The sequence below is a fragment of the Pseudophryne corroboree genome, chromosome 12 (assembly GCF_028390025.1).
Source record: "Pseudophryne corroboree isolate aPseCor3 chromosome 12, aPseCor3.hap2, whole genome shotgun sequence".
NCBI lineage: Eukaryota > Metazoa > Chordata > Amphibia > Anura > Myobatrachidae > Pseudophryne > Pseudophryne corroboree.
This window is the reverse complement of record NC_086455.1, coordinates 107,836,163-107,849,028: the sequence shown is the minus strand read 5'-3', so window position 1 is coordinate 107,849,028 and position 12,866 is coordinate 107,836,163. Positions and strand designations below refer to the sequence as shown.

At 45.1% G+C, this 12,866-nt stretch overlaps 1 protein-coding gene across 3 annotated transcripts in view; it reads right to left on the bottom strand.

Moving 5' to 3' along the window:
* Positions 1-12,866, bottom strand: part of SLC25A21 (solute carrier family 25 member 21) — a 1,082,402-nt gene that overhangs the window by 278,540 nt on the left and 790,996 nt on the right. For all 3 annotated transcript variants that reach the window (XM_063947851.1, XM_063947850.1, XM_063947852.1), the window contains one exon: positions 8,692-8,758. In XM_063947851.1, coding sequence (XP_063803921.1) covers positions 8,692-8,758 — 67 coding nt within the window. The remainder of the gene's footprint in view (positions 1-8,691; positions 8,759-12,866) is intronic.

The window sequence follows — 12,866 nt, the reverse complement described above, 5'->3', positions numbered from 1 at the left end:
ATGCCCTACTCCCCTCCCTGATACATCCGGATCAAGTCGACTTTATCCCGGGAAGACAAGCGTCTGATAATACACACAGGGTTTTTAACCTTGTAGATTCCCTGTCCCCTAAGCACGGTCTCCTTCTGCTATCTTTGGACGCAGAAAAGGCCTTTGACCGCTTAAACTGGTCTTACAGGCGGGACGTTCTATTAAAATTTGGCCTGCGCGATCGCATCCTTTCTTCGATATTAGCCTTGTATAGCTCCCCGTCGGCCTCCTCTTTTCCAATTTCCAATGGCACCAGCCAGGGCTGTCCTCTATCCCCTCTCATTTTTGTCCTGGCCATTGAGCCTTTGGCAGCTAAGCTCCGAGCGGACCCGCAGTTCCCTGGACTGCGATTAGGCTCCTCTCTTCACAAGCTCTGTCTGTTCGCGGACGATGTTCTTTTATTTGTAACTGACCCTTGCACTACACTCCCTCATTTAAACAATATTTTAGATATGTACTCTGCAGCATCCTATTATAAATTAAACGCCTCTAAGACCGATGCTTTGCCCATTAATCTCACCCATTCCTTGACCCTCTTACGCGCTAAGTACCCTTACAATTGGTAAACATCCTCGATACGATATTTAGGTATTTTCATCCCCCCGTCTACCTCTTCTGTTTTTGAGGTTAATCTTCCCTCTCTGTTGTCCTCCCTTCAGCTGTTCACCAAATCATGGCTCAATTATGAAATTTCGTGGCTGGGGCGTCTGGCCGCTTTTGAAATGTCGTTGCTCCCCAAATTAATGTTCCTGTTCCGTACTATCCATTTTACCTTCCCAAAGAAATATCTAGATAAGGCCACTGCAATTCTTACCAATTATATATGGTCTTCGCGCCCGCCTAAACTCGCTCGCGCGAGGATGTCTCTGCCAAGGAGTGCCGGCGGCCTGGCTATGCCTAATCTTTCACTGTACCAGGAAGCCTGCCTTTTGGCTCAGATTAAGGAATTCTGTAGAGATATGCGTCCGGGGTGGACGTGTCTGGAGGAGACGGCTTGTCCCCGTTTCCCCCTGAAAGATCTCTTCTGGCTGCCCAAATCCCTGCGCCCACAGGTCTTAAACCTCCTTCCCTCTACCCGAGCCACGCTACAGGCCTGGGACAGGTTGACTATGGCCCTATCCCCCTCTTATCATAATATGTCTTTAGTATCATTACGAGCGGTGGCCGCCCTAGTCCCTAATCTTAATCTGGCAAACTGGAGTTCTAGGGGGATGGGGGTCCTGGGAGATTTGTTTAATGGGTCTGTACTCGCCTTTTTTTCTGATATTCAGGGACGCTTCTCTTTGCCTAACTCTGAGAAGCTTCGATACTACCAAATCCAGCACTGGTGGAATAGCCTCCACCTTACTCTCACTCCACCACCCCCTGTTATTGCACATGCCATAGGCCGAATTTTTACTGTTACTTCTAAGGGAGAAATTTCCTTCTGGTATAAAGCATTACTGTCACTAATCCCCGTTTCTAAATCCAGAGCCCAAATCAGGTGGGAGGCGGATATTGGCTGTACTCTCCATGATTCCCAATGGCAGCACATCTTTTTGTCGTCTTTCACTATGTCTAAATGTCTGAATCACTCCGAAATGCATGTCAAGTTACTACATAGATTATACCTCACACCTGATAGGTTGCATACGATTTGGCCTGCATGTTCGAAGTTTTGTTGGCGTCTCTGCGGAGAGGTGGGTCACCTCTTTCATATTTTTTGGACATGTTCCCATATTCAAGTGTACTGGGTGGAGGTATTTGGGCTTATCAATAAAGTTCTGAATCTTGATTTGTCCCCTTCCCCCCTTATAGCTTTATTGAATGTATACCCGCGATCCGTGGGTACCCATTTACATTATGTTTTAGGACATATCTGCCTCGCTGCACGTGCGGCCTTAGCCCAAAACTGGAAGCAACCCACATCACCTCCCCTATTGAAGGTTATACACAAAATACAGCTGCACTTTTTGATGGAGACTGAGTACATCCCATACTCCATCTCCGCTAAATCCCCTCTGGTCCGTTGGATGCCCTGGCATCTGTTTATCACGGAGGGTGAGGGCGCTACACTGATACTACGTTCCTCTTCCTCAGACTTGCATTCTCCTGACCTCTCGGCTGATGAGGTCCCTCCCCCTCCCTAAGACTGAGATGGCCTTCTCTCAAGTGCTGTATATATAATATGCCCATTGCCGCCTTTCTCCCTTTTTTTTCTGTTTTTCTTCTCCTTTTTTACCATCTTCCATTATTTTAGGTTCACTGCAAGTTCTTTGATGTACTTGTTTGATTGACTTTGAACTGTTTGTACATGTTTGCCAGTATGTTGTCTCCTGTATTCATGTACCTATCCCCCCCCCCTTTATTTCCTTCTGTACCCCTGTTTTGCATCATAAAAATTCAATAAAAAAATATTGATGATACAAAAGTGTGCAGGTGATGGTCAGAGAGGGGGAACAGGAAGTTGGAGAAATCAGAAAGATCACAGTGGTGAGTGAAGACCAGATCCAGTGAGCTTCCACTCACATGGGAGGGGGAGGAGGTCCACTGGAGAGACCAAGAGAAGAGGTGAGGCTAAGGAGTTTAGAGGCAGGTGATTTTGTGGGGTTATCTATAGGGATGTTGAAATCACCTAGGATAATAGAGGGAATGTCAGAAGAGAGAAAATGAGGAAGCCAGGAAACAAAGTTGTCAAGGAATTTGGAGGGCATGCCAGGGAGGTGGTAAATGACAGCTACTCGAAGATGAACAGGTTGGAAGAGGCGAAAGGCATGGACCTCAAATGTAGAGAATGTAAAGGTTTGTCCTGGTGGTATGAGTTGGTATGAGTAGCTAGAGGGTAGTAGGATCCCAACACCACCACCGTGGCGACCCCCAGGTTGGGGTGTGTGTGAGAATATGAGACCCCCAGCAGAGAGAGCAGCGGGAGAAACTGTGTAATCCAAGTTTCAGTGATGGCTATGAGATGCAAGGAATTTGAGATGAAAAGGTCATGGGTGGGGGCCAGTTTATTACAGACAGATCTGGCATTCCAGAGGGCACAGGAGAGAGGGAGAGTCTGAGGGAGTGATGTGAATGAGATTATCAGGGTTGCTGTAGCAATGAGGTGAGATGGATTTAGAAGACAGGGAAACAGAGGATGTAGTGAGGGTGCTGGCTCCTGGGCTCGGAAGGGACACTGCAGCAGTTGAACATGGAGGGACTAAAGTGCGGTACAGAGGGATATGAGGTGAGGTAGGTAGGTAGAGGAGGAAGGGAGCACGGCAGAGTGGTGGATGATTGGGCCCATGGTAGGGTAGAGGTGAATGACAGTGGGATGTCAGGGGAGGAGTGGAAGGGAGGCACTGAAGTGGATGGGAGACAAAGCAGGGGAGAGAGAAGGAAATGTAGGAGACTAGGGGAGAAGGATAGAGGTTGGAGCAGGGGACAGAGAAAGGATAGGGCAGACAGGCTAGACATGCTGTAGCGTGGATTAGGTAAATAGAATGCTAAATTTGGAAATAGGACTGGTGGTTGTAAAGTGAACAGAGCAGTAGGATTGCAGAAATGCAGGTGAAAGTACAGTGTTGGAAGTGTACAGTGGCATTAAAATTTGGTTACAGCAGAAAGTTTATGTAGTTACAGAAATTTAAATTGAAGGATGTGTTAGAAATGAGAGAACATGAGAGGGTAAGCAAAAAGCAAAGGTAATTCGGATTGGATTTGCAAGTGTGTAAAGACAAATGATATAGGTTCAGCATGTGCATGAAGATGTTTGTGAATACTGCAAATAAATATACAAGTAACTGAAGGAGAAATTAAACATTGTAAGTGCGTCAAAAACATGGAAATACAGTGCTTATTGTCCAAGTTACACAGACAGGGGTTGTTAGGTGTGGTAAGAAGGTGAACTCACAATTGTGCCAATGAAGATCTTTGTGATCCTGTTTATGGATGGAAACTTGATCTTACATATGTTTCTTTCTGCAAATGGGTTGCATAGCGTTCACAGAGTGAAAGTTGGAGGGTGATAAATTTGCATATACAGTTGATATTGATAGGTAGTTCATCTGTTGTTATTTGTGTTGTTAGATATTTTCTTTCTGTTTTCATCCAGTTTAAGTCCAGGCTAAGTCCAGGCTTTGATATTAAAATTACATATCTTCTCCCTTTCGGTAAGCGCCCGCCGCGGGTCCTGGGATCCATCCTCTGCCGTTGCGGCTGCCTGCGGAGCTCTGTGTTCGAACGGGGACACGGCTGGGTCAGCGGCGGGAGTGACGGCTTCTGGAGGCTGGAGGGAGGACCTAGTCACCTGCAGTTTCCTGGCGTGTCTGCAGTGCTGGGAGCGGCCATGTTGGAGACCAAGGGCAGCACCAATGAGCGTGATGAGTGAGTGTCAGCCAATCCTGTTTTCCTGCTGCCTATAAATAGGCTGGGATTATTGCATTCTGTGCCAGTGCTTTGTTGTTGTTACTCTGTGCCTTAGTTCTGTGCTCCCGCAGTTTGTTCTGTGCATCTTTTGTTAATTGCCATCAGGCTCTCCTAGTTCTCAGCCGACTCTCGCTGCACAATGCTCGCCAGCTCTCCAGTGCATGGTCACGGTCAACCGCTCTCCCACAGGTGCCTTCGGATTCCGCAGGTGGTTCACAAGCTTCAGCCTGTGTTCTTCATTCTCATCTACGCATCATCCTGCAACCAGTCTTCACAGTTCTTCATTCACATCTTCGCATCATCCAGCAACCAGTCTTCACAGTTCTTCATTCACGTCTTCGTATCATCCAGCAACCAGTCTTCACTGTTCCACATTCATGTTTTCACATCATCCGGCTAACAGTCTTCACAGTGTTACGTTCCTGATGCTCAGAACTAGAAAGATGTTGCAAAGTGAGTCCAGAGCACCAGGACGTGACGCTGAAATAGGGAGGGAACGGGAATAGCCCCTAGCACCCTACCTCCGTTGTTTTACCCGTGTGGTCAGTTCACGCCTGAATGACTATGGTTTCTTGGGCCCACGGCAGCCGCGTTTGAAGGGCGGATTAGGTCTGCCCAACTCCGATGCCCTCAGGTCTTAGCGTGAGACAAAGCGTGAACCGAGACAGGATAATAACAAGGGGACCTCTAACTAAAGCAAACAGAAGCTAGGGGCTACTAACTACCCTAAAACTAAATTTATGTGCGGCACGCCGCCAAAGGATAAGAACAACAAAAGATATCACTGTCCACTCCCCCACACGGCACCGCCGAGTTCCGGGGAGTACAGTGAAAAGCGGAAACCTCCGCAAAAACCACCAATACAAAAAGTACCAAAAAGACTAAGCGGCCTAGGCCGCAACACGCGGCAGAAGCCGCTACTCACGAAACCGGGAGAGAACCCCAACAAACGAGAACCCCCAGATGACTGCAACAGGTTCACTTGAACAGGAAGGATTCCCAGGACCGGCTTCCGAACTCCAGGACTCAGGAGCACAGGGAGCAGGATCGACCAGATACAGCTGACCAGGAACAGACGTTACAAGGCAGGAACAGCATACAGGAAGCTATCACCGGCATCTGTGCCAGGTAGTGAGGGAGAATATTACAGGGAGCCCTCCAATGGCTGCAGCGAAGCTTAATTAGTAATGTCGTGCAGCTGCCCTGCTGCACGACCAGAGCTAACAGGTGTATTGATTGATAGGAAGCAACGGGGAACGCGGTTCGTCTGTGGCGTCCCCGTTGCTAAGGGTCCGGCGGCTACGCGCGCACGGCGTCCCATCGTTGCCAGGGACCCGGCGGCTCAGCGCGCACGGCGTCCTGGCGTTGCTAGGCACCGGGCGGGCAGGAAGGGAGGTGCGGTGGCCGTTAGCGTCGCTCGGAAGCAGACCGAGCGGCGCCGCGGACCGCGGCACCTAACACACAGTTCTTCAACCTCGCCTTCGCATCACTCAGCAACTCAACTTCACAGTTCTTCAGTCTCATCTTTATATCAACCTAAGTATATTCCTCACAGTTCTTCAATCTCGGCCTCGTATCATTCAGTGACTTCATTCCCTGCAGTTTCCCAATCCTGAACTAATCAGTCTCAGTCTTCCTACAGTCTCATTCTGATCTGTTATCCTTAATAAATATATGTAAAGGAATTATCTTCGTCGTCCTTGTTTCCAGTACTCAGTGGCATCTAGTCCTTCGGTTGGTCAGAGTCCAACGGATCCTCAAACACAGCCTGTTCTGACACCTTTGAGCCTACTCCCTTAGAGTCCTACACCCTGGATCAATCAGCCTACAATACTCTAATATGATTTAATACAACATGTGTAAGGTATAGGTTCACTGGTTAAATATATATATATATATATATATATATATATATACAGGTTGAGTATCCCTTATCCAAAATGCTTGGGACCCGAGGAATTTTGGATATGGGATTTTTCCGTGTTTTGGAATAATTGCATACCATAATGAGATATGTATTATGGTGATGAGACCTAAATCTAAGCACAGAATGCATTTATGTTTCATATACACCTCATACACACAGCCTGAAGGTAATTTTAGACAATATTTTTTATAACTTTGTGCATTAAACAAAGTGTGTGTACAACCACACAATTCATTTATGTTTCATATACACCTTATACACACAGCCTGAAGGTCATTTAATACAATATTTTTAATAACTTTGAGTATTAAACAAAGTTTGTGTACATTGAGCCATCAAAAAACAAAGGTTTCACTATCTCAGTCTCACTGAAAAAAGTCCGTATTTCGGAATATTGCGTATTTCGGAATATTTGGATATGGGATACTCAACCTGTATATATACTTGAAAAACGCACAGCACTTCAAATGTCAACGCTTGATAATGTACTTTGTCTAGCCCAAAATGATATCCTGCACTGTACAGTTTTTGTTGGACCTTATTTAGTGAACTAGCTGCAAGTCGGGTGCATTCCCAAAACAGGCCTTCTCTCTTTCAGATCAGAGCAGTTGGAGGTGTTGAGTTTGGAGGAACGGGTACTGGGGAACAAAGTCCTGTAGCGGCCATACCAGAAGAAATTGCGGAAGTTCTGCATGAACAACTTCCACATAATGTGATTAGACACTTATATAAAGTTACGTATAGTGGTATAGTGAGACACCAGTTCGAATCTGTAACCTAGAATAGCAGAGCAGAGGTATCCTGTCACAAGATGGAAAGCTGTAACATGTACTAATCTGCTTGTAACACAACCCCATTGTCCTGTTACACCTGTATTCTCCGGAGATACAGGGTTAATAGCATATATTTTTGTTAGAGACAAAGCGTTAAAGGCTACAGCCAATTTTCCAATTCTTCTTTTGCTGAACTCAGAACTGCCAAAAATACTGATTTGCTTCCCATGGTAATTTCAACGTTATGTAAATAGTGCAGGTAAAGCAAAGCTTTGCATCACATGTAAATAGAGAATTTGTTTTACAGAACAGGAGACGATTTTCTAGTTTACTATTCATTTAACAAACGTCTCTGATGATTTTGGTCACAGGTCAAGTCCCCAGTTAGCTGGCAAGTTCAAGAACCAGTAGTTTTTAACTCTTTCTTTAAAAAAAAAAAAAATGCATGTATATTATTTTATTAGATGTACACAGTGATCTAATTGTCTTAGACAATCTATGTAGGAGGATCTATATCTTAAACAAATGGAAAACCCACAAGAGTAGTGAACACTTAATCCAGTTGGTGACAGTGAAAACACCAGTATCAATATAGGTTGAGTATCCCATATCCAAATATTCCGAAATACAGATTTTTTTGAGTGAGACTGAGATAGTGAAACCTTTGTTTTCTGATGGCTCAATGTACACACACTTTGTTTAATACACAAAATTATTAAAAATATTGTATTAAATTACCTTCAAGCTGTGTGTATAAGGTGTATATGAAACATAAATGAATTGTGTGTATGTACACAAACTTTGTTTAATGCATACTTGCCAACATTGCTGCTCCCTCCTCCGGAACGGGACAGCCTGGTTGGCGAACAGGGTGCGGGTCCGGTGGTAAGGGGGCGTGTCCAGCAGTGTGTCAGACTCAGCACAAATACATCATTGTGGCTCCCACCCAGCTGTCCAGTACAGAGGAAACAGGCACTGGACAGTGAGGGGCAGAGCTACGACGATGTGATTTAGCGCTGTTCCGGGAGGGTAAGCAACTCTGGATAAAATTACCTTCAGGCTGTGTGTGTATATGAAACATAAATGCATTCTGTGCTTAGACTTGGGTTCCATCGCCATGATATCTCATTATGGTATTCAATTGTTCCAAAATACGGAAAAATACGATATCCAAATTACTTGTGGTCCCAAGCATTTTGAATATGGGATACTCAACCTGTATGTCCTAGTGCCCAGCTGATTAGTGGTTAGCATTACTGCTTTTGAATCATAGCTTTCATTTTGACCATGGTACCAACCTGGTGGCTTCTATATGTTGTACTCGTGTTTTGCATTGGTTTCCTCCAGATGCCCTGGTTTCCTCTAACAGTTCCAAAACACACCGCTAGTGTAATGTTAGTGTGTGTGTGTGTGTGTGTGTGTGTGTGTGTGTGTGTGTGTGTGTGTGTGTGTGTGTGTGTGTGGTAGAGAATTTAGACAGCAACAGAGATTGGTGCGGTTGATTTCACATTCTTTAAGTGCTCAATAAGATGTTGGTACAGATAAATAATATGTAATAACATTCTGTACCTTAACTGCTCGTTTTGGGGTTTCTGCAAGAATAGGAGGAAGTATTCCCTTGTAGAAGCCAAGCAACCTATAAATAGATAGACAAAAAAGAGTGTATAAAGAAAGACTATCACAATGTTTTGTTTGGTTGATTTTCACCTGTACAAAATATTCCATGAAATTAACTATTTTGTCCAAATTTACATTTACAATATGTCAAATTTTGGGCGGACTTGACATGTCAGGGTGGAGATAATGTGTATGCCCAGTGGTTCCCAAACACGGTGTTCAGGGCACCCCAACAGTCCAGGTTTTAGGGATATCCCTGCTTGTGCACAGATGGTGATGGTATAATTAAAATGACTGAGGTACTAATTAAGTCATCTGTGCCTAAGCATAGATAGCCTAAAAACCTAAATTGTTAGGGCACGTTTGGCAACCACTGGTGTATGAATCCGTTTGTATAATGCTTACCATACTATACTGTACTGCAATGGTAACAAAGTCATCAGTTATAGTTGGACAAATGTTGCTAACATACAGGGAAAATCAAAAATGTTGTCTCCTTAGTGATTTTAAAATTGATCAGTAGCCCAAGTAGTGTCTTCTCTTGATGGCTGACAAAACATACCAAAACCAGGATCACACATCATCTGACCATAGCTTAACTAGGTGACGGTTGGACACCAATAGCACTGCAGACAAATGCTGGTCCCTGTGTTTTTATCTCATCCTGTATACTTTCAAAATGAATAATAAAAGATGAGCATTTAGAAGAACAGATTTTATAGTATTTCACTATTTTTTGCACAGGAAAGTGATTGTGAAGGATAGGTTGGCTGTGAGAGTGATGTTGGAAAAAATGAGGAGTTATTGAAGGGGATCAATGAACTATTTACACTGTTCATATACACTGTTTAACCAAGGGCAGAGGAAAGAGCTACAATTATTTTTACTCAGGGTCGTTGAAGGAACAGATTCCCAGGGGAGTAAAAATGTAAAGGTATGCTATGGTTGGTAGACGAGTTCAGTAAAAGGGAAGAATTACATGAAGTGACATAGCGTATGTCCTCAGTATGTATGACATGAGGATCTAACATGTATGCATTGTGTGCAAAAAGCATGTGTGGGTGGAATGATGTGCATGTGCTGTGCAGTCAGCATGAGGAACATATGTTGATAGCCAGTGTCGGACTGAGGCATGTAGGGCCCACCGGGGGAATGCAGTGGTAGGGGCCCATGTTTAGGGGTGTGGCCAGTCTGCTGAGGGGTGTGGCCTGCTGCCTCATTGGATTGACTAACCATTAGAGAGTGCAACGTCTGGGCCCCTTCATAAATATATACAGTAATTCAGATGCTGCATGCATGATAATGTACCAGATTAATAACAGCAATGCACTGTAGTCCAGTATAAGGTAACATACTGTATGTATAATGCATAATTCAAGTGCACAGTCTAGAACCTGATCCTTAGAGCAGGAGATGGGGCCCCCAAGCAGTGGGGCCCACCTGTGGTTTCACCTGTACCCCTGTGGGCCAGTCCAAGCCTGTTGATAGCACTATGGCCCAACAACTCATTCCGAGTTGATCGCTCGCTGGCTAGTTTTAGCAGCCGTGCAAACGCTATGCTGCCGCCCACTGGGGAGTGTATTTTAGCTTAGCAGAAGTGCGAACGCATGTGCAGCCGAGCTCTGCAAAAACAGTTTGTGCAGTTTCTGATGACAATATGGGTGCATACACAGTAGGCGACGTGCTCTATGAGCGACGTCGCCTAGTGTTTCCCCCTCCTGGGCCGGGTGGTCAGCGGCAGTGCATACACACTGAGAGATATGACGACCATATTGCTCAGTGACGTCACGCCATGGCCGGGCCGTGCAGGTAGCTCTTGGATGACAGCCCAAATTGAGCTGCGTGCACAGCTGACAGCGAGGGTCAGTAACAACCCGCAGGGCCGTGCATTGCTCGTCGTTGCCGGCATACACACTTGCAGAGAAAGTGTAGGACGTCGCTCAGGAAAAGTGAAAATGAGCGACGTCGTTTGTGCTCTCGGCAAGTGTGTATGCACCTTAACGCTATTGATATGGTTTGCTTTGTTTGTTTTTTTTATTTACATTTTCGCCCTTGTGCAGTTTATAAGGGGGGTCATTCCGAGTTGTTCGCTCGCAAGTGGATTTTAGCAGATTTGCTCATGCTAAGCCGCCGCCTACTGGGAGTGAATCTTAGCATCTTAAAATTGCGAACGATGTATTCGCAATATTGCGATTACACACCTCGTAGCAGTTTCTGAGTAGCTCCAGACTTACTCGGCATCTGCGATCATTTCACTGCTTGTCGTTCCTGGTTTGACGTCACAAACACACCCTGCGTTCGCCCAGACACTCCCCCGTTTCTCCGGCCACTCCTGCGTTTTTTCCGGAAACGGTAGCGTTTTTACCCACACGCCCATAAAACGGCCTGTTTCCGCCCAGTAACACCCATTTCCTGTCAATCACATTACGATCGCCAGAACGATGAAAAAGCCGTGAGTAAAATTCCTAAGTGCATAGCAAATTTACTTGGCGCAGTCGCAGTGCGGACATTGCGCATGCGCATTAAGCGGAAAATCGCTGCAATGCGAAGATTTTTATCGAGCGAACAACTCGGAATGACCCCCAATATTTCTATCTATAGCATGATAATGTAATTACATAAAAGGTAACTCTGTGGGAGAACATTGAACACAAAGGAAAGCTAGTAGCGGCACAAAGTTCTCTTCTACCCAAAGTGCGCCTAATTTGTCCAAGCACCTGACAGAGAAGCATCCTGTGTTTTTAACGTTGCTATCACTGACTGAACTGTACCTTCCAGACCACTCTTTGGGGGGTATTCAATTGTTTGTGTCTGTTTTTTCCTATCTAATAGACAGGAAAAACAAACACCCAACCAACTTTTCAAACATTAGAATTCCCCCCTTTATGTCTATTTGTGCCTGACAGCTAAATATATGATTTTTCTTTATTTCCTTAAAAGCTTCTCTGTTCTCCATGTATTAGAGCGATGGTGTGCAGAATGCGGGCGTGCATGATTAGTAGCTGTAACATGAACTAATACAAACAGCAGCAGTGAAATGGCACAGACCCATTAGAGAAGGGATCTGAGAAAGGATGGGCATCAGAGCATTACAGAACAAACAGCACACCTGGGGAAGAGGACCCTTCTCCTATTCAGTCATCACAACCCCCTCATTCATCAGTCAAGAGCAAGGCCACACAGAAATACATGGTGTCTTACCCACACAGCTGTGCAATGCCATCTCAGTCCATCTCCACATTCCTTCCCCTGATCTGTGTATTCTGTTAATACCATATAGTAGTAACTACTTCTAGATTCTGTTTTGGATATTTAACAAAGTGGTATAGTTTGTTCATTCGTTCATGAGTCGCACTCAAGGCATTATTAAACAGTAATGCTGCAAACAATGCAGTACCAGCCTTCCTGTAACTGAATGTAGTCAGTCCCATAGTCAGGGGTGGATTGGGAACAAAAAGCGGCCCTGGAAAAATTTGTACTAGTGGCCCCACGTGGGCAGCACCAGAGGTGTAAGGTCTAGCCATGGGCCATGGCAGCAGCACCCTCCCCCCAATACTTTCCAGATAGTGGGCATGTCCAGCATCAAGGGGGAAGTTAAAAAGAAATAAAATAAAATATTATGAGCACATTATACGATACACCTTCAGAATTTAGGAAACGATATAATTATTTAGAAAGATACATTTTCTTGCTTATTACACCAACCGTATCCCAATCACTATTCACTCAATCTTATATGTCAGCCAAGCAGGCAGACAGAGCATACACTAGATCAGTGGTTCTCAAACTCGGTCCTCAAGACCCCACACGGTTCACGTTTTCCATGTCACCCGGCAGCTGCACTGTGTATCACCAACTGTCACATTTTAAAAATCTACAGGTGACCTGGAAAACATGAACCATGTGGGGTCCTGAGGACCGAGTTTGAGAACCTGTGCACTAGATCATCTGCAATCACAGGCTAAGTGGCAAAGTCATTTTCATATATACAAATTATTTTGCATCATATTCATTATGTCTATAAATAGGACCACATGTCCACAAACAAAACAGGCCCCATGGGTGCGTCAGCCCACCGGGAATCTTCCCTGTAAACCCTATGGCCAATCCGCCTCTGCCCATAGTTC